The following is a 21,343-nucleotide window of genomic DNA, read 5'->3' as shown; positions in this document are numbered from 1 at the left end:
CGAGGGTATTATGCTAAGTGAAATAATTTAGATGGAGAAAGAAAAATGCTGTATGATTTCACTCAGATGTGGAAGATCAAAAACAACAAGAACGAGCACACATATAAACACATATAACAGATTGGTGATTACCAGGAGAAGTGGGGTGGCTGACAGAAGGCAAAATGGGTAAAGGGGTATTGGTAAGTGATGCATGGAAACTAGAGTGGGTGGTGAATACAATGTAATGTATCCAGATGATGAATTATAATGATGTACACCTGAAATCTCTATGATTTTATAAACCAATGTTACCTCAATAAGAATAAAAATAAAACGAATTATCAACCCCTATTATGCTCTGCTAGTTATTTACATACAGCAATCCAGAATAATCTGGTAAATTTTCTATGCAGATATGTTCAGAGCTTACAAAATAGATAAATCCTTCAAAATAAAATTTTTATTTTGGTGTACTTGTGTTTGGCATGCTAAATATCACGTGTTGCATCTTAAAGTTGCAATTAAGTATTTTTAGGCTTTTCAAAAGTAAAGAGCTACAAGTTTTTATTCATTTTGCATAATCTTCATTCTGATTTATTACAGTTCACTGTGTGCAGGGCACTCTGCTGTGGCATATTGTTGGAGAAACAAAGAAAGCATTTAGGGCTGATCTCTGCCCTCCTGGAATTTGTACAATGAATGGACGAAGGCACAGAGTTATGCACACTCTAGTGCCTCCAACAATAACTGTTGACTTTTTATTTGTAATCGGAGAAGCCTGGCAAGCGAAAACTAGTCTTTTTCTGGGTTTACGAGAACAGAACCGGAGTGGAAAATGTTATTTACTTCAAGGAAACAATTTATTCTTGCGAAACATTAAATTTGTCAATCAAGCAAATAAAGGAAGAAAGCCTTATTTATAAAATTGCCTGCTTCTGATTTCATTCCATTGCTTCTAAGGCTCCAAGAGGAAAAAAAAAATGAAGACTTTTTTGCTTGGTATTTTTCTTTTATGTTGTAACTCAGCCTGGGCGAAAAATAAGCATTATTACATTGGAATTATTGAAACAACTTGGAACTATGCCTCTGACAGTGGGGAAAAGAAACTCATTTCAGTTGACACGTAAGTCACTATTTTTCTTGTTTATAGACCAACTTTATAAATTATCAATTTAAAAAATAAAGCCTATAAGATAAAATGTTTCTTTGTTGTATACAAAAACTGCAAAACGTGGACTTGAAACCCAAGGCACTTTAGTAAACCTCCCCCAAATTCCCGGGTTTTGTTTGTGTCTCGGAGAGGCTGCCCTGCTCCTTTCCCCGAGCTCCTGGGAGCTGTGCCGGCTTCGATTACCTCTCCTCTTGCTATTGCATCTCCCACCAGGGTTCAGTCTTTCTGTCTGTTTATGCAGAAGTTTTTAAATTTAAAGAATGTATAAAATGTTGCATTTATTCTACCATTTACTGATTAATAGTGGTAAGGATAAAAAGTTTTTTAATCCTTTGACACATCTTTTATAGAAAGCAAATATAACTTTAACAGATACGCCTCCGCCTAATGCTTGTTGGATGACTCCGGACAGTTCACTGTGTTCCTCTCTCCCAGCCTCAGTGTGCTAATCTGTAAAACGGAGGTAACAGAAACGCCTCATCCGACTGTCTGAAGAGCGGGTGCATGGAAAGCTCTTAGTACAGTGCTCGGCACGTCATATATGTGCAAAAATGTGAGGTATCTATTATGATGGCCCCCCCAAAAAGTGGATGTAACTTAAAGGTTTTCATGTTTCAGTCGAAAGCCCCCTTATTTCAAGCAATATTTGTCATACAGAAAAACAGAGTACATTTCTCCTTCAAGTTTTTTGTGATGGAAGTTTATCTATACTGACGTCATCATTTTTTTGCTCTTTTCTTTGCCTCTACCCCTGCTGACATCACCGCCCCTGGTTTTTTGGTGGCGGGTTTTTGCTGGGAAAGATTTGCCCTGAGCCAACATCTGTTGCCAATCTTCTCCTCTCTCTCTTTTTTTCCCTCACCAAAGCCCTAGTACATAGTTGTATATTCTAGTTGTAAATCCGTCTAGTCCTTCTAAGAGATCATCATTTTTAATAATGTTAATTAAACATTTACCACCAAATTGAAATTTGGCACTTAAAGCCAATATTCATTGCATTTAAAAATGTATTTTAATGGTGATAAATGTATTTTAGTGGCGACACGTAAAAACACATGTTAATCGTGATAAATGATCCCAATGACCACCAGCTGCTAAGACTGTGTCTTTAAAAAATAGCTAAACAGGTATGTCAAATTTTGTGATTGTTGATTCTGTTGGTGGGTATATACTTTTCTCATTAACTGTATGTATCTTTGAAATTTTTCACAGCAAAAAATAAATGCAAAGCTGATAATAGTATCTAATTGTTAAGTTAGTAATTTAGTAATATACAGTAAGGAAAGTTTCTGACCTAAGGGTAACTGATTATAAATCAAACTAGTACTCTTGAAATTTTTTTTAACTGGTTTTGAGGTGGGATTCTCTTCTTAGGAATATGACATATTTTCATGGCTTCACCAGAAGCATTATTTTGTGTGGATTCAGTATTTTCCCTGATTAAATATAGTGTAAATTATAGGCAATTTTTATAGGAAAACCAGACACATTTAAACAAAATACTGTCCTACTCCAGGCCCCTCCTACTATCCCTCTACTATTATTCATGATCAAAACTTGAGTCAGCTTTACTAGGCATAAACTAAGCACAAGACATTGTCATGAGCACGCTTCAATAAAGAAGGTTCTAATTCTAGAAATCAGAGAATAGAAGAGAGCGGGAGTTTCTTAAGCATTTTTTTGCGGGGTGGCAGGGAGAGAATTCCTTGTTTTTAAGCACTCTTGTGTCCTGTCTGAGCTGGGCACGTCATGCACCAGTGGCTTGGTAATCTCCTGCGGCTGCAAAACAGCCTGGAGTCGTGCAAAGTCTAGACGGCACTGCTCACTGCCTGTGATTTTTTTATACATCTGAACAGTGAATATTGGATAGAGCTTCGGCACTTTTGCCAACACTATGCTAAATGTTTCATAGAGATGAGTTTAGGTGGCATCTTCTCGCTCCCTTGTTTGTCTCCGATTACCAGCATGACCAGCTGTCTTGGTCAGTTCAGGCTGCTATAACAAAATACCACAGACTGGAGAGCTTATCAACAACAGAAATTTGTTTCTCACAGTTCTGGTGGTGGGAAATCCATGATCAAGGCACCTCACGGTCACGTTCTAGTGGGAGCTCTCTTCCTGGTTCATAGCCTTTTCACTGTGTCCTCACATCGCGGAAGGGGCTGAGGAGCTCTCTGGAGTCTCTTTTATAAGGCACTTATCCCACTCAGGAGAGCTCCACCCTCATGACCCAAGCACCTCCCCAAGCCCCATCTCCTAGTACCACCACATCAGAGGTTAGGATTTCAACAAGTGAATTTTGGGGAGGACATAAAACATTCAGGCCTGGCGCCCATCCAGTCAGCAAAGGATGATAGGCTATCACCAGATACGACTGGCTTCCTTGTTGCGTGACAGCTGAAAAGGAGTGGAGACAAACAGGCTGAGAAACTAGGCTGAGAGAATGCAAGATGGGTGCCAGGCAGAGGATTAAGTTTAAGCTGAGGTTGACCCTGAAGATCTGGGACAATGCAGAGGAATATGTGTATGGAGACGGCAGGAACTCTGTGATGTTTACTGCTTGGTCACTAGTACCTAGAACACAGGAGACACTAAACAAACATCTGTGCGTAAATGAAAATGAATGAATACAAGGTATACAGGAAATTAGAAGAAATTATAGGCTGTGTTGTAAAAACTTCACATGCTCCTAATGTGGACAGATTCACACGGCAGAGTAACTCAGACAACGAAACAAAACAGGAAAAATCAGTTTATAGAGTTACGTATAGGGTTAGTGAAACTGAAAACAATGACAGCTATTAAAGGAGAAAAATGTATGGATTTTTGGTTTTTACTAGTAAAATAGAATTTACCTCTCTTGTATTAATACCAATAATATTTATTTCTGATGAGATGAGCTGGAAAGTAATTTCCTTATATTCAGTACTGCTATTTACTTAGGTCTGTGCCTTATCTGTCACATTAACAAATCAATTATAGTTAAAGATCCTATAAAATATAACTCCTGCTCCTGTTACTTATATTTAAATAAGAATAAAAGACATACATCTAAAAAGCAATTAGTAAACACAATGATGTGTTCTGAGACCATAATAGGCATTAATTAAATATTTATTGAGTTTATTGGCTATCTAATAGCAATAAATAATACTCCTGTTATTGGCAAGTTACGTATTTTTCTGGTGACATACAGGAAGCTAAAAGTAAGTGAAAAATTATTTAAGCACAAGAACAGCCATTGCAAAACCCTTTTACATCGGCTTTGTAGGCGCTCACTCAGGCTTGGTGACTGTCAGTTAACACACAGTTCTTACAAACTTTGTTACCTAGTTTTCCAGCCCATTGTTTGAGAAATAAATCAGAAATGGTATAGTGAAGATGTCATTATAAGCAGAAGCAATGACCAAAATGAAATAACGGCTCAAATTCTGCCAAAGAAATAGAGAACAAACTAAGAATGTCACCCCCGCCGGTATAACGATAAGTATTATAATTATGATATGGATATAATGATGATCAGGATGCCAAAAATACTCAATAAATTTTAATATTTACAGTTATCATCAGAGAAAAAGTTGAAATGTTTTTCCAGAATCCCCTGTTTAAGAAAACAGGAAAGGAAACTAAATATTCTTAAAGAAAAACTTGCACTGAAGGCATTCATTTTACCCCTTCAAAAATGGTCTTAAATTTTTTTAAATGATTCTTAAAGAGGTACAGTTATTAGCTAAAATTATCGGGAAAAGTCACTTATAATGACTCATACTTCAGGGTCGCCAAATAAAACCTTGTAAGCAACAGCTAGTGTGGGACAGACACTTCATGCACGACGGCCTGTTACGAAGGAGCTCATTAGGAGACCGTAACATCTCACTGTTTTCAAGCTCTGCAAGTTATTATCGCAGTCGCTATTTTCTCTCAGAACTTATCCAGAAGGAAGTTGACAACTAGATGCTGTTTTCTTGCTGTGCTGGTGAAGTGAGGCTAGTTAGCACCTATAATTCACTTCAGTTTGTGCTATGTACACCTAGGCTGAGTCTTTGTCTACCAGTTAGTTTTTGACTGTTTTCCTTGTGGTTCCGATGTGTAGAAGGCAGAATTCTCTAAATAGTCCCCAAAGATGTCCTGCACTAAATCGCCAGAATCTGTGAATATAATGAGCCATCACTCTCACGATTTAGGTTCTCGTCGATGGCACAGCTGATTTTAAAACAGGGAGACGATGAGCAGAGAGTTCTCTAGTGGAAGAAGAGGAGGTCAGAGAGATTCAGACATCTCATGGGGAGTTAAAAACTGTTGCTGACTTGAAGATGGAAGGGGCCTCTTGAGAAGGAGTACAGGTGGCCTGAAGGAACTGGGAGAGGCCCTCGGCTGACAGCCAGCAGGAAACAGGGATTTCAATCCTACAACCACAGGGAACTGGATTCTGCCCATAACCTGAGTAAACTTGGAAGTGGATTTTTCCACTGAGCCTGCAGACAGGTACTCAGATCCGTCAACACCTTGATGGCAGCCTTGTGATAACCTGAGGAGAGAACCCTGTCTTGCTGTGCCAGACTTCCGACCCGTAGAACTGTGAAATAATAAATGGGTATTATTTTAAGCTGCTATGTGATAATTTGTTATGCTGCCATAGTAAACTAAGATACTGTCTCAATTAATGAAGCCAAGAATCCGGATACTTTCCATGTATATTACCCACATTTTAGTAACCATTTTTAAACAGAAACCAAGACCACTTGAGTGCATTCTGAATTTATGGGCGAGAGTAGCATTATTATTATCTTACTAAGTCAGTATAAAATTTTTTAAAATTTCCCTACCATTGAAAACTCACTTCTGGGTCTGAATCTACCAGAAATTCTAGGAATTGGCTATAGGATTATAGGAATTGGGGGGCTAAAAAAGAGGGATGTGATTACTAAGAAAGGGATATATCTATTTTAACGAGCAGAAAAGAGCACGTTACAGTTGTCAACAGGAAGAACTACAATTAATATGAATTATTTGTTTGGTTCAAAGAACAACTATAATAGATTCTTTAGACTGAATATGTGTCTGGCAAGCTTCCTGCATGCTTTCAGTAACTGAACCTTTGTCCCCAAGCTGTGCTCCTGAAATTAAATAAACATCCCCTAATGACCCTTTGATGTTCCTCTGAAGACAGAACATGAGCAAATAGACTCCCCCACAAGGATCACATGGTGTGAAATATTTCCCAATTTGGTGAAGACAGTTTTGTTTCCCAAAAAAAAGAGAAGACGGGAAACATATTTGTATATTGCTATGTATATAATAGGAATTTCAAATGTTAAAAACCCTGAATATATTATAACTTCAGATCAATTATTTTAAAAGTAATTTTTACCCCCCCTAAACATCTTTGTATATAAAAAATGAATCCCAAAGCTTAGGCCAGGCTCCTCCTATTCCAGGAAATGATTAATTCAGGAGAATGTCAACGCAATGAAAGCATTTGGACAAAGCCCACCGAGGTTTATTGAAACGGGATATGACATATCCTAAGTGCCTTAGAGTCACATTCAGAAAACATAAATACACACTGTATTTAAATGAGGCCTTAAGAATTTGAGGGCTATTTTTAAACTTTGGCCTTATGTAAGATGTGCATCAGGGCATGATAGAACACAGATTAGAGTCTCTATTTAAATATCGTGGGGACCAGGCTCCTCGCAACAGGAGTGCATGCAGACCCTGGAGAAAGTTTATCCCCGGGCTTAGCTGGGCCTGTGGGCGATTCAGTGGTCCGGGCTCTCCTGGTGGCAGCGGAGAGGAGTCCGTCGCTGCACACGGAGCTTTGCCCCCCCTCAGTGTGCTCTGACTGAAGCTGTGCTCTCGCTGACCTCCTCTCACTGTGTGGACTGGAGGATTCTACCTTTAATCTCAGCGGCTTCAGTGCCTTGGGATTTTGCTGTTCATAAAACGTCTAAGACTACTCCTGTCCATGAGAATGCTGAGGTTTCGGGGGAAGTATTCATACCCCTGTCCGGCTGTTTTGTCCGTGCATTTTGATGTCCTTGAAGTCTCTTGGAGCCTTCCTGAATTTCTTCTTTCTGTTTTGTTCTAACAAAATGGAAACTGCAACAATTAGGAAATGAAGACAAATAGGAGCAATGAAGGCATAAGCATAGATTTGCCACTCCACTCCAGTTATACAAGATGCCGTTTCTTTATTCTTCTAACTTCCAGCTTGACTCTCTTCACACCAGGATAGGGGGTGGGGACCCCAGCTCATTCATTTGTCAGTGAACAATTTGACAATCTTGGGGTTTACACAATCTGGGAAAATCAAGGCCCTCAGAATAGGGTGACAACTATGAGATGCTCATTGTCCATGCCCCCTCGTCAGTCCAGAACATGGAGGCTCTGTTATCTCCAACACCTGCTCCCACTGCCCAAACACAGCCACCAGGACCACTGCCAAGCGGCCATACCCACTGGTCCCAGTGCTCAGGTTACTCTGATGTCCCCATGCAACCACACCAGCAGAAGTCTGGTTACTACCAGGGCATGGACTGGAAACAGAAACTGCCACCTTTCTGTTTCACGGACTCAAGGACTCCCACTGCCTCTGGGATTGGGCAGCTCTCCTCCCCTTCACCTCAGAGCCTACCCCACTCAGGTTACCCACGAGCCCAGAGCGGAGGGGTGTTTGTTAGTAAATGCAGGTGCCTGGGCCCCACCCCAGATGCACAGAATCAGAATCAGTGGGGCAGGGGCCCAGGAACTTGCATTTCATCAAGGTCCTCAGTAGATTCCCATGCACATTAGAGCTTAAGAAGCATTAGGCTCGAGCCCCAAATCTTTTAAAAACCAGGCCCTTAAACTCTGCAGCAGTGAAAATCAATCCAGAGCTGCAGACAAGACCTACTCTTGTCTTGCAGAAAGGAAGGGAAAATCTCTCTCACTCTTTCCTATGGGCTCACAGCTGAGGCAAAAAGACAAAGTGTATTCCTCCATCAGGTTAGCCGGCCCCACAGGGGTGAGTGGAAAATGGTAAAGCATCAAAGGTCACTGAGATGAAAGTGGGCAACACACACACACACACACCCCCCCAGATCATCAGCCTGAGTGTTAGCAGTCTTTCGTCTGGTGAAAGAGACCTCGGCTGTGCAGGTTTGGCAAAGTCCAGGTTTTAGGTGGGTCCTCCTAAATGGCTGGATGGCATTGCCTCCAAATGGATCCCACGAGCTCTCCAGAGCCTTCTGTTAAGGACAACAACATAAGAATCAGTTCAGAAGTTTGAATACCAAACTCTCTTTCTTTCTTTTTTCTTTCTGGCTACAATTTGCTGATATTTCTAGAAAAGTTTTGAGCAACTATTAATCAGCCACTGACCAGAATATAAACATTCAATGTTCAAGTATTTTTGGCAGCAAGGGATTAAAAGAACACGGGGGTAATTTGAATTCAAAGGTAATTTTAAAACCCACACACATTGCATGCCTAACTTCCAACCTTGATTTAACGCTGCTGAAAAAATAAAAATGATAGAATTAATTTAGCATCATTAATTTTACTTTATTTAGGAAATATATATACACACATGCTTTGAAGTTTCAAATATCCAGATTGTTTATAAATTCAAATTTTTACGGTAGCTGAAAGAATGACATCATAAGTGAGTAATGTCTCAACTGCTTTACATAATATTTCCCTTTTATTTTATATTCTATCCTATAACGCCTCTCTATTTTAATAGGAAAATCATGTAGGAAATACTCTGGTAAGATACATCATATTTTTATGGCACATTCACAGATAGTTCTCTGCCACATACCTGATGTGGGACATCTCCCTTAATTAAAATAGCAGGGTTAAGAGCCAGTTCTCATCTTCATTTTTTGGAGGCATCCTGTAACAATAGGCAAACATTTAACGTGATATGGTCATTAATTTTTCTTTAATTATAATGTTATTCCTAGAAATGATGGCTTCTGATAGAGTTGTCTTTTTTGCTTTTCAGGGAACATTCTGACATCTATCTTCAAAATGGCCCCGATAGAATTGGAAGGTTATACAAGAAGGCCCTTTATCATCAGTACACAGATGGAAGCTTTACAACAATTCTAGAAAAGCCTGTCTGGCTGGGGTTTTTAGGCCCCGTTATCAAAGCTGAAATTGGAGATGAAGTTCATGTACACTTAAAAAACTTTGCCTCTAGGCCCTACACTTTTCATCCACATGGAGTAACTTACTATAAGGAGCATGAGGGTAAGTTCAGCTCATATTCTAGCTGGAGTTTCCTTACTTTTCAGTGAGAGCACTTTTTAACCTCTAAGATTATGGTCTCCCCTCCTGGATAAGACCTGTAACTATGCTGTTTAGCTCTACACTATTTTACTAATAGGTGTTTTGGTTCATCGTAATAATGCCGTGTTTCTCTTTGTTCTGCTCGCTTGTGTGCAGTGTGAATGGGGTTTCTGGGATTTCTGGGTGGACTCGCATAGAGAGAGTCAGTGAGAGCTGGGACTTCCCTCCCAGGGCCCAACTCTTTTCCAGCCAAATAGTCAGAATAAGAGAAATAGGCAACGTGCATTAAGGCCTAGAAGAGGAAAAATTCAAAGGGAAAAGAAAGGATTCAAGACGGGGATTGTCTTATCTCCGAAGTTCCTACATGTGAACATACCGTGGCCACTGTCACCTCCCACCCTAGCTTTGGATGAACTGTCCCAGCTGAGCAGCTTTGTAGTCTCACACATCAGCCAAAAGGTGCGCATGACCCCGGAGTCAATTCATCTAAGACAGTTAACTAAAAGGGTCATTTGAATGTAGGAGTTGGAAGCCTTAAAGATGGTACAAGAAGAAGGAAGAGCAGGTTTGCTGCCTGTGGTCTCATTCTTAGGATTTCATGATGATAATGAAAAGAGGCGGGGTTCTGTTGTGGTTAAGAGCAAGGGCTTCGAAATTAACAGACCAAGGTTCAAGGACAGCCTTGCCTTTTACTAGCAGAATGACCTTGGGCAAGTTATTTAAATTCTCTGCACTTCAGTCTCCTCGTTTATAAAATAGGGACAATGAGACTACATAGTAATAGCTCAATAAATGTCAGCTATTATCATAAGCAAAAATGCTGGGGCCATGCTATAGTTCATTGAAATCATAAGGATCAACTCTGGAAATTAAGATAAAATTAGACTCGATTAATTATTAGTCTTCTTTTTTAACAAAGTATTGCTTTAGAAGGTGAATGTTTTGACCATATATTTTTAGATTGTTTTTCTGAACCAAACAATTACATTCATAGCATAAAGGCTGATGTCCATCTCATTTCTTTTTTACAATTTCATGATATATTAGGATATTAATCATTTTTAATTATCTAATGATAACTGTATTGTGGTTATGTTAAAAGAAAAACAGAGTTCTTATCTTTCAGAGATACATACTCAAGTATTTGTGAATACCTGATATGTTGTCTGTGATTTGCTTTAGAATAAGTCGATGGGGACGGGAGTGGGTGAGAGCGGGTGTCAATGAAACAAGATTGGCCTTGAGTTGATCATTGTTAATGCTGGGTTGATGGGTACATGGAGGTTCATCATATTAGTCTCTCAACTTTTGCATATGTTTGGAAATTTCCAAAATTAAAAGTAAAAAATTGTAAAAGTCCATGATTACTTCCTGGGCAAAAATCTGATATAAGAAATTTCAAATTATGGGAGAGGTTGGCCATTTTGCTCATGCTTCCATATCATGCCCCTAGGGCAAAAGTGGTGTTCTAAATTGCAAACCGAAAGTTGCTATTCTCCTGACCTACCTATTACTGCTCCCTGAAGACTCAGTCAAATATAAAAAATAATAACAAAATCTCCTGTGAAGCTTCCAGACCCCCAACCATTAGCCTTTGTGTTCAAATAGGAAATCACTGCATCCCCAAGATGGCACATACTAGATGTTGAATAAATGTTTGCTGAATAAATTAACCATCTATTCTCTCATTTAAGTTCAAACATATCCAATTTGTAATTTCATTGCATGTTGCCTCCTAGGGGCCATCTACCCTGATAACACCACAGATTTTCAAAAAGCAGATGACAAAGTGTATCCAGGTGAGCAGTATACATATGTAATGCATGCCAGCCAAGAACAAAGTCCTGGTGTGGAAGATGCCAACTGTGTGACAAGGATTTACCACTCCCACATTGATGCTCCAAAAGATATTGCCTCAGGACTCATCGGACCTTTAATAGTCTGTAAAAAAGGTACATTTTCTCATTGTTACTCACAATATATAACCAAAAGACAAGATATAGGGCAGTTTGTTTTTTAAATATGTCAAGTCTTCCGTGTTATGATTAAGTAGGTAAGGTAGAGAGGTAGTGGGACAAGGAAAAAAGAAAAGAAGAGCAGCACAGGATAAGGAGAAGAAGGGACAAATGGAACAAGTATTTATATACATCACTAAACTGCAAGAAATACGCTCTCCTTGGGGACAGGCTCGCTGTATCTAACTTCCAAGAGTGGCGTTGAGGAGAAGTGTGACTTCCTTAGTGGCCACCAGGGTGATAGATCTGTAGTTATTTGTTTTGTGTTGGGATATATAATATCTATTTCTAACATCATGAAAAAGACAACATAGGTCAGGAGCTTGAAATCTAATTCTTACTCGAACAGTAATTAGTTACCTGCAAAGACATATTGTCTCAGCTCGTGGCTTACACCAGAAGATGTATACACAACTTTGAATTCTAACCTTCTCATTTGCCAAAAAGCATTTAATGTGGGGCCAGCCCCGTGGGTGAGTGATTAAGTTTGCACACTGCACTTTGGCAGCCCAGGGTTTTGCAGGTTTGGATCCTGTGCGTGGACATGGCACCGCTCATCAAGCCATGCTGAAGCCGCATCCCACATAGCAGAACTAGAAGGACCTACAACTAGAATATGCAGCTATACACTGGGGGGCTTTGGGGAGAAGAAGAAGAAAAGAAAGGAAGATTGGCAACAGGTGTTAGATCGGGAGCCAATATTTTTATTTTTTTTGTTTTTTTGTTTTTTTAGAGATTTTATTTTTCCTTTCTCTCCCCAAATCCCCCCAGTACATAGTTGTGAATTTTCTTTTACTTGTCAGTCATTCTAGTTGTGGCATGTGGGACGTCGCCTCAGCACGGCTTGATGAGTGGTGCCATGTCCGTGCCCAGGATTCAAACTGGCGAAACCCTGGGCTGCCAAAGCAGAACGCGCGAACTTAACCACTCCACCAGGAGACTGGCCCCAGGAGCCAATATTTTTTAAAAAGCATTTAATAGTTATGTGATCAGTGGACATCAGCATATATATGAGTGTCCTCCAAGCCCTGGATACTGAACATAAAATTTCTTAAGTGTTTCCACATCTGTAAAACAGGAGTGACTAGTCCAGATTTGTGGTTTATTAGGAAAATAAATACTAAAAGTTTTAAAAACTATAAATCACATGCTAAAATACCTGCTAAAGGTTAAGTACTGGGGCCGGCCCTGTGGCCCACTGGTTAAGCTCGTGTACTCCACTTTGGCAGCCCAGGGCTTCACCAGTTCAGATCCTGGGTGCAGACATGGCACCGCTTGTCAGGCCATGCTGAGGTGGCGTCCCACATAGCACAGCAGAGGCACTCACAACTAGGATACACAACTATGGACAGGGGGTGCTTTGGGGAGAAGAAGAAGAAAGATTGGCAACAGATGTTAGCACAGGTGCCAATCTTTAGAAAAAAAAGCTTCTAAAAAAAGATTAAGTTCTACTAAAATAGTAATTTTCATTTCAGATTCTCTGGATAAAGAAAAAGAAAAAAATATTGACCAAGAATTTGTGGTGATGTTTTCTGTGGTGGATGAAAATCTCAGCTGGTACCTAGATGACAACATTAACACCTACTGCTCGCAACCAGAGAAAGTTGACAAAGAGAACGAAGACTTTCTGGAGAGCAATCGAATGTATTGTAAGATTACAGAAGATGTGTTAACTTTATCTTATTTTCTCGACCCATTAATTCTGCTGGGTTTATTCCCTCACATGAGTAAACGGTGTGTTTCTAATCTGTGGTCCTTATAACAAAGCATATTGGATATGCAACTTCTTACTCAGCTAAACAAGCCAAATCGAAACTCTCAGCCGGGTAAAGCCAGATACACCAAATTGTTTCCAAACTGATAAAGACAAAACATCAATTATGGCTTAATGCATATGCATGTTACATTTATATATTTAATTATCCTCCAAGGTCATTCTAAAAATTATTTGAAGCAGCCTAAAATTGTTAAACTAAATGCTTAAATTTATACTATGGTAGAGCATCAAACTGTATTTAGGAAATTGATTCAAACCTCTAATCTGAAAAGGTGTTTCTTTTTCATGTACATTGTCCCTCTCCGCTCTGCATCATTTTTTTCTATATTTTAGTTCACTTTATTTGTTCTAGAAATGCTTTCTCCACTGCCTGGGCTTCTCCTTAATTCTCAGACACAAAATAATGAGCTTAGTAAAATTTTCTATCACTCAAAATTTGCATAAGAAATCAAATCCCTTAACACCAACTAGATCAATAAATATAGATTTTTGTTTGTTTGTGTTCCACTTCTTAAAAATAATCTTTACTCGGAAACTGAGAATACAAAAATAACTGTACTACCCAAGCAGATAAATAAACTAATTAACAAATGCAGATTTTTATTTCCAACTTTTGCTTATTTCTGGCTGGAAGGTCCTCTTTCCATACTTTCATCCTGCCTTTGCGATGTGCTAACAAAAACAGATGTTAGAAAAAGACACTCACACTTCTAGTCCGGATAGGTCTGCTTTGGTACCTCTGTTGCGTCTGGTGCATTCCTGGCGCCTTCCGGAAGAGATTTCCACCTCCCCTCTAGGACCACCCAGTTTGAACAGTGACCCCAAGTTCCTTCGAAGGGTCTCAGGCCACCCTGCTTTTGAACATTTAGGTCTTTGTGGATCTGGTCACTGGTTCTTCCCTTCCCCTGAGTCTCTTCTTTCCTCCTTCATATCTCTTCCGATTTCATCTTCCAGTCTTTAAAAAAACAAAACAAAACTTTCTTTGTGTTCTTATTATAAAAGCAATTCATATTCATCGTAGAAAATTGGAAAAGTTCTGATAAGCAAAAATAAAACATTGAAATCATCATACTACCACTGCCAACATGATTAATTTGATTTCTAAATTAACGTCAGTCTTTTTTCAATTCATTATATGTGTGTACATTTTGTATACACATATGTATATATGCACACACTTGTGTTTCCAAATACACACACACCAATGTGTATAGTTTACAACAAAGAGAAAAAATAGGTTTTATCCTCAGTATTGTGTTCATCTGTTAATCTCAAGGCTAAATTCAGGTCCAAAATGAAAGAGCGCTGTGATTGATTAGCAATGTCTGATGTGGGTACAGGAGGGAGGAATGGCAGCATGTGTGCCAGGTATTTTCCATCCCAATTGATCCTATTTCTGTAGAGGTAACTATCACTATCCCAGGCACCAATGCCTGCTAGTCACAAGCTCTGCTCTTGATCCACAGCTGTGAATGGACACGCTTTTGGAAGTCTCCCAGGACTCTCCATGTGTGCAGAGGACAGAGTGAAATGGTATCTTTTTGGTATGGGTAACGAAGTTGACGTGCACGCAGCTTTCTTCCACGGGCAAACGTTGACTAATAAGAACTACCGTATTGATACAATCAACCTCTTTCCTGCTACCCTCTTTGAGGCTTTTATGGTGGCCCAGAACCCTGGAGAGTGGATGCTTAGCTGTCAGAATCTGAACCATCTGAAAGGTAAGGCATCTTTACCTGGAATTAGGTGTCTGCTGAAAAAAGAGGCATGTCTCAGTGACTGTCAATGAGGTGAATATTGGGAATCAGAATCTAAAGCTCAATGTCTCTGGAATGATCTGAGCTTTAAACTGGTAATTTAATTTTATTCCTATGATGGGATGCATCATAATGTAATAAAGAAGACTGGAACATTAATAAAGTAATGAAACATGAAAATACATTAATTTTTGGAAAAAGAACAATTGGCCCTGAATGTATAGTCCTGCTCTAAAAGTATAGTACTATATACAGTTTGTCAGCTTCGTAAAACACACAATATTGTGAACACCAGATGATTTGTATATTGTGCTGAAAAGTACCTTGTTTTTTGACTTGGTTCCATCAAATATAGCCAACTTTGTTGTTTATTTGAGTCCAGCTATGCCACGGTTTAACTTGCTAAATCTCTCCAAGTCTCTTTAATATAAGGCAATAAAACATTTCTAGTTCTTCAAAAATATTAGTTTGCAATATTGGTCTCCTGAAGAAATTAGGTCTAGTCTGGATCTTAGGGTGTTTTACTTTGATCCTCAAACATAATCGCGCCTATTGAATGTGACCTCGGCCACAGAAGGCCCAGCACAGCGGGTGCACACCCACTTTGTCTGAGAGAACAACCGTCCCACTTGCTCATTCTACTCCTCCTCCTCTGCCCACCCTGTCCTTTAAAACATGGCAAAGCCTTGATTCATCACTGGTCTATTAGTGTGTCCTTTTTTTCTCATCAAAAGACTTCCAAATGAAACCCCATAGAAAGAGGTCCCATATTTTTGAAAACCCTAGTATTCAATATCTCTTCTCTGTGCCATATAGAGACATTTTCTTGGTTTTTTTGGTGAGGAAGATTTGCCCTGAGCTAACATCCATTACCAATCTTTCTCTCTCTCTCTCTCTTTTTCTTTTCTGCTTGAGGAAGATTAGCCCTGAGCCAACATCTGTGCCAATCTTCCTCTGTTTTGTATGTGGGATGCCTCCACAGCGTGGCTGATGAGTGGAGTATGTCCACACTTGGATCCCAACCCGTGAACTCAGGCCACCCAAGCAGAGTGTGAGGAACTTTAACCACCTGGCCATGGGGTGGGCCCGAGAAGTTCTTTTTGTAAACTGCTTGAATTTTCCATCAATAATTTATTTACAACTGTCTATTCCAGTTTGTAATGTTGTTTCCAGCTTTCTATTTCTTCAGTTTCCATCTGTCATTTCACCAGTAGTGTTTACAAGGCAATAGGAGAGGAGAAACATTGGCTCCATTAACCAATGTCTCCTTCTGTGTGTTTTTCAGCTGGTTTACAGGCCTTTTTCCAGGTGCAAGACTGTAACAAGCCTTCATCAGAGGACGATATCCGTGGGAAACATGTTAGACACTACTACATTGCTGCTGAGGAGATCATCTGGGATTACGCACCCTCTGGCATAGACACCTTCACCAAGGAAAACTTAACGGCACCTGGAAGGTAATTCAGAAAAAAGACTATTGTTTCAAAATATGCCTCCCCCTAAAAAAAGACTCATAAAAGGCTCATTCAGAAATTACAATTTTAATTGGTAGCTGAAATTAAGTAACTAGACTGTTAAATATTTATTAAGGTGTTTGGTATGAGTCTGAGTTTGAGAAATATGACCTTTGAGTCCATGAAAAAGGATGGGTTTAAAAGTGATCAAATGCTCAACAAAGTCCTCAGAAAACACTCAATATAATAAGACAGATCAAGTCATTTGCCTTCCATTTCTGAAAACGTAGCGTTGTACAATCCAGCAGCTTTAAGTACATTCACAAGGTTGTACAATCATCAACACTGTCCACTTCCAGGACTTTTTCATCATTCCAAATAAAATCTCTGTATCCATTAAATAATAACTTCCAATTCCTTGATTTTCTGTCTCTGTGACTTTGCCTATTCTAGGCACCTCATACAAATGGAATCATGCAATATTTGTTCTTTTTTGTCTGGCTTATTTCACCTAGTATAATGTTTTTAAGGTTTACCCATGTTGTAGCATGTATCAGAATTTCATTCCTCTTTAAGGCTGAATAATATTCCATTGTACACATACACCACATTTTATTTATCCATCTATCTGTTGATGAATATTGGGTTGTTTCTACCTTTTGGCTGTTGCGAATAATGCTGCCATGAACATTGGAGTATGAGCATCTGTTTAGGTCCCTGCTTTCAATTCTTTTGGGTATACACCTGGGAGATGAATTGCTCAGTCATACGATAATTACACTTTTAACATTTTGAGCAACCTCCATACTGTTTTCCACATCAGCCACACCATTTTACATTCCCACCAGCAATGTTCAAGGTGGATTTCTTGCCCACATTTATTTTCAATTTTTTTGATAATAGTCATCTTAATAGATGTGAAGTGGTATCTCATTGTGGTTGTGATTTGCATTTCCCGGGTGGTTAGTGATGTTGAGCATCTTTTCACTTGGTTGTTGGCCATTTGGAGAAATCTCCACTCAAATTCTTTGCCATTTTTGAATTGGGTTTTTTCTTTTTTTGCTAAGTTATAGGAGTTCTTTTATATATTCTGGATATTAATCCCTTGTCAGATATATGCTTCTTTGCAAATATTTTCTCCCATTTTGTGGGTTTTCTTTTCACTCTCTTGATAGTGTCCTCTGATGCATACAAACTACTCTTTGTACATGTCTGATGACTTCCACAGCCTCCCAGCTCTTCTTCCTTCCTCAGTTTCCCTTTTCTACTCTCCGCTCTCCATAAAGCAGCTAAAATGATCTCTCACTCCCAAGTGTCAGTGAAATTATGCCACACTCCTGCTCCAAGTCACTGCTCAAACATCACCTCCTCAGAGAAGCCTTGTTTGCCACCTATCTACTTGGAAAGGTTAAGTAATTTACTCAACGACGCACAACAGGTCAATAGCTGAGCCTGGCTCTACCCCATCTGTGACTCCTGAAGCAGAGATTTAAGTCCCACGCTACACTGACATCTGGATGCAATGACACCCAAAGCTGTATCTTCAGCCCAGAAGGCTCTTATAAATTGCTGATTTGCACTTCAGACTGCTTAATGGACGTCACACTTGGATGAGGCCCCTCCAAATCAATGTGTCCAAATCTGAACCCATTGTCTTCCCCACAGATCTGAGTTTCCTCCTCTCTGTGAATGGATCACCATCCACCCATCGATCAAGCCCAAAGCCTGAGCACCATCCCTGACCCCTTCCTCCCTTCCTCCTTCACCAGTCCCTCCTTCTCTCCTCAAGTTCTGCCTCATTGTGTCCTAAATATCTCTGAAAGTTGTTTACTTCTCTCCATCCTCTTTCCCAATTCTTCCGAAGTCATCACCGCCTCTCCCTGAGATTTTAAAAGCAGCCTCCTGACTGGGCTCCCTACTGCAGTCTTGCAGAGTCCAACACATTCTCCGGGCAGCCGCCTGAGAGATCCTGAGAAAACACTAATCCTGAAAGCTTAAATCTTCCCCGAACCCCAGGAGAAATGCTCCATAACACCCTGTGCTTATTACAGGTTATTATTTTGATCGGTTCGTAGTCTGTCTTCTCTGACTGACTGGAGGGACAGCTCCAGCTTGCTCCAGCTTGCTTATGGTTATGTCATCAGCACAAAGCAGGGTTCCTGGCAAAGACCAGGTGTTCAATACACTTGTCAAATGGAAGAAGAAGTGAATGGGGTGGGCTTGGCAAGTCGAATGCCTTTCTGAGATTTTATTTCTTCATTTGTCAAATGGGGAGAATAATACCAACTTTGTTGCATTGTCACGTGAGTTTTGAATAATAAACGAAAGTTCCTGAGCAACTGGCTGGTGCTAATACACAATAAACAGTAGCCGCTGTATTTTTAAATAGTTCACAGTTTGTTAAAAAGATTCTATTGGGGAACAATTTACTAACTGTTGGGTTGACACAGGCCCTCTTGAAATTTTTCCACTTCTCTTGAAAAAGTGCAACCTCTCCTCAGAATTCTCTGCTCCTTCCCCGACCATCATGCTGGAAAGTGAAGGGCCCGTACTTCCTGCTTCTGTGTGAGGATTGGTAAATCATGGGTAGAATTCTGTGAGCACTGGCCAGAATCGCTCTCTTCGATTGGCATCCTACGTGAATACCTGCTTTCACTGCCACCTCTTCTTTTGGCAGTGATTCAGAGGTGTTTTTTGAACAAGGTGCTACAAGAATTGGAGGCTCTTACAAAAAGCTGGTTTATCGTGAGTACACAGATGCCTCCTTCAGGAATCGAAAGGAGAGAGGCCCTGAGGAGGAACATCTTGGCATCCTGGGTGAGTCCGTGTAGAATATATACGACTACTGTACTCCCGCTGGGGCTACACCAACCTCAGAAAGAACAGAAACTTCCGAACCCGCAGTGTGATTCCTACATATAAACCAGGGTCGGGGAAGATCAATCAACAAAGTACAGCAGCTGATTACTTTTCCGAATGTAAATTACTGATAGTAAGCCTTCATCGTTAAAGGCCATGCTGACTTCAAAGGATGATTTTTTTTCCCTCAAAGAGATAAGGGGAATTGTGTGTTTATGTGACTTTGTTTAGACAGACAACGAAGCTGTTAGCCTCTGCTCTTAGCTGAAGTTACGTTCCCTTAGAAATAAAGTCCAGGCCACTCCGGAGACAGGCAGGGTCCGTCTGGGAGCCTTTTGCAGACTGCCCTCAGGCAAAGCCCGGAGACCCCTTCTTGCTCAGGCGCTTGGGCAGAATAGCACGTGGGTGGATGCAGACCGTCCTCGCTCTTCGCCTGTTAACTGTGTGACCTTCGAAAGGGCTCCACTTTCTGCGCCTATTCCCTTTCTATAAAATGGGAACGATAAAACAGTCCTTGCTTCATACAGTTGTAAGGATTAAATGAGTTAATACACATAAACACTCAGAAGAGCACGTAGGAAGCTCTCAATAAACACCATTTTATGTATTGTAGAAAATATCTATGTACTATATATCTATGTTTTTATTCTATATTTGGTAATAATATTAATTTTGGTGATGAAAAATCCACAGCAGTGTTACTCTTCACATCCAAGACAATTTAACTTACCTATCCCCTTTGGGTGGTCAAGGTTCATAGCACCCCCTGACTCTTGGGACAAATAACATTGTGTAGCCAACAGAAGGCTAGGTGAGGAGAGTGTTGTAGACCCCCGAAATAGTTCTTTGTAGATGTAGAAAGCTTGTGAACTGACTTGGGTACAAATGGTAAATTTCATTAACCTGAAGCTGAATCAAAAGCCCTGCTCATCTCTTCCAGCCTCGCCATGTCAAACTGATAATGACTTTTTAAAAAGTCAAGCTTTCCAACTGCCACACATAAGCATGTTGCTCCCAGTGGTTCTTGCCAAAGGACAAGCCAAAGAAACAAGTGTCTTGTGAATTCTTCATGCTACATACCAAGGGAATGTGGGGGACTGGAATTGGCCCCCCCAAGATATGTCTCTTTGGCATGAGGATTATTTTGGGCTGGTTACTTTTAAAAACTGCAGACAGGAAAGAAACTCTGAAAAGTAGAATTTACTTACCCTTTGATAAGAGACATTTACATTTGCAAAGGAGATATCCATCTGTAAAGGTGTCTCAACCTCTGTACCGAGAGGAAGAGGGGATGAACTTATCTCTAGAAACTCTTATCATTGCTGCATAATAACCTTACCCTGTTTACTGTGCTTTTCTGGTAATCTCCCATAAATGACTCCCCCCACCCCCAACATCCTCCTTTGCCTTAGCTGAGGGTGGTATTTAAGGGGAGAGCTTCCTCCATTTTGGCGAGTTTCTCAGTTTTCCTGAGCCTCTCCCATGTATACATGTTATAAAGCTTTGTTTAATTTTCTCCTGTTATTCTGTCTTACGGGAATTTAATTTGATGTCCGGCCAGAAGGACCCAGAACAGGTAGAGGAAATGTCTTCCTCTTCTACAGGAGAATAATAATTGTCTCTTTGTCCCTAGGTCCTGTCATTTGGGCAGAGGTGGGAGACACCATCAGAGTCACCTTCCATAACAAAGGAGCACATCCCCTCAGTATTGAGCCAATCGGAGTGAGGTTCAGCAAGAGCAACGAGGGCACATACTATGAGTCACAGTACAAGCATCCGAGAGGAAGTGAGTACAGCACTCTGTAACCAAACACCTGTGTCCAATGACCCTCTGTGCTGGTCCCCCCGGGAAAACTGTCCTGCGAAACTGAGGGCAGAAACTTCCGAGGAACCCGCTTGTGTATCATTCTCGGGCATCACCAGGAAGCAAGCAAACCTCTTCTCCTACCATTTCCAACTGATTTATGGAATTTTGTCCTGCTTTTGTTGGATGATGATTGACAACGTTAGTGGTAACTTATTTGGATTATATCAATTATACATTTCTAGAG

General features: G+C 40.2%; 1 protein-coding gene across 6 annotated transcripts in view; it reads left to right on the top strand.

The window, feature by feature from the left end:
• The first annotated feature begins 585 nt into the window (after positions 1 to 585).
• CP (ceruloplasmin) overlaps positions 586 to 21,343 on the top strand; it is a 60,445-nt gene continuing 39,687 nt past the window's right edge. For all 6 annotated transcript variants that reach the window (XR_011427059.1, XR_011427058.1, XM_070238292.1 and 3 more), the window contains exons 1-8: positions 586 to 1,105; positions 9,144 to 9,391; positions 11,170 to 11,382; positions 12,921 to 13,094; positions 14,689 to 14,943; positions 16,265 to 16,436; positions 19,111 to 19,250; positions 20,926 to 21,078. Coding sequence is in view for 4 of the 6 variants with exons in the window: in XM_070238292.1 (XP_070094393.1) it covers positions 963 to 1,105; positions 9,144 to 9,391; positions 11,170 to 11,382; positions 12,921 to 13,094; positions 14,689 to 14,943; positions 16,265 to 16,436; positions 19,111 to 19,250; positions 20,926 to 21,078 (1,498 nt within the window). In the remaining 2 variants the exon portion in view is untranslated. The remainder of the gene's footprint in view (positions 1,106 to 9,143; positions 9,392 to 11,169; positions 11,383 to 12,920; positions 13,095 to 14,688; positions 14,944 to 16,264; positions 16,437 to 19,110; positions 19,251 to 20,925; positions 21,079 to 21,343) is intronic.

This window comes from Equus caballus, chromosome 16 (assembly GCF_041296265.1).
Source record: "Equus caballus isolate H_3958 breed thoroughbred chromosome 16, TB-T2T, whole genome shotgun sequence".
Taxonomy (NCBI): domain Eukaryota; kingdom Metazoa; phylum Chordata; class Mammalia; order Perissodactyla; family Equidae; genus Equus; species Equus caballus.
Note: the sequence above shows the minus strand (reverse complement) of the source record. Positions and strands in the feature narration are given on the sequence as shown.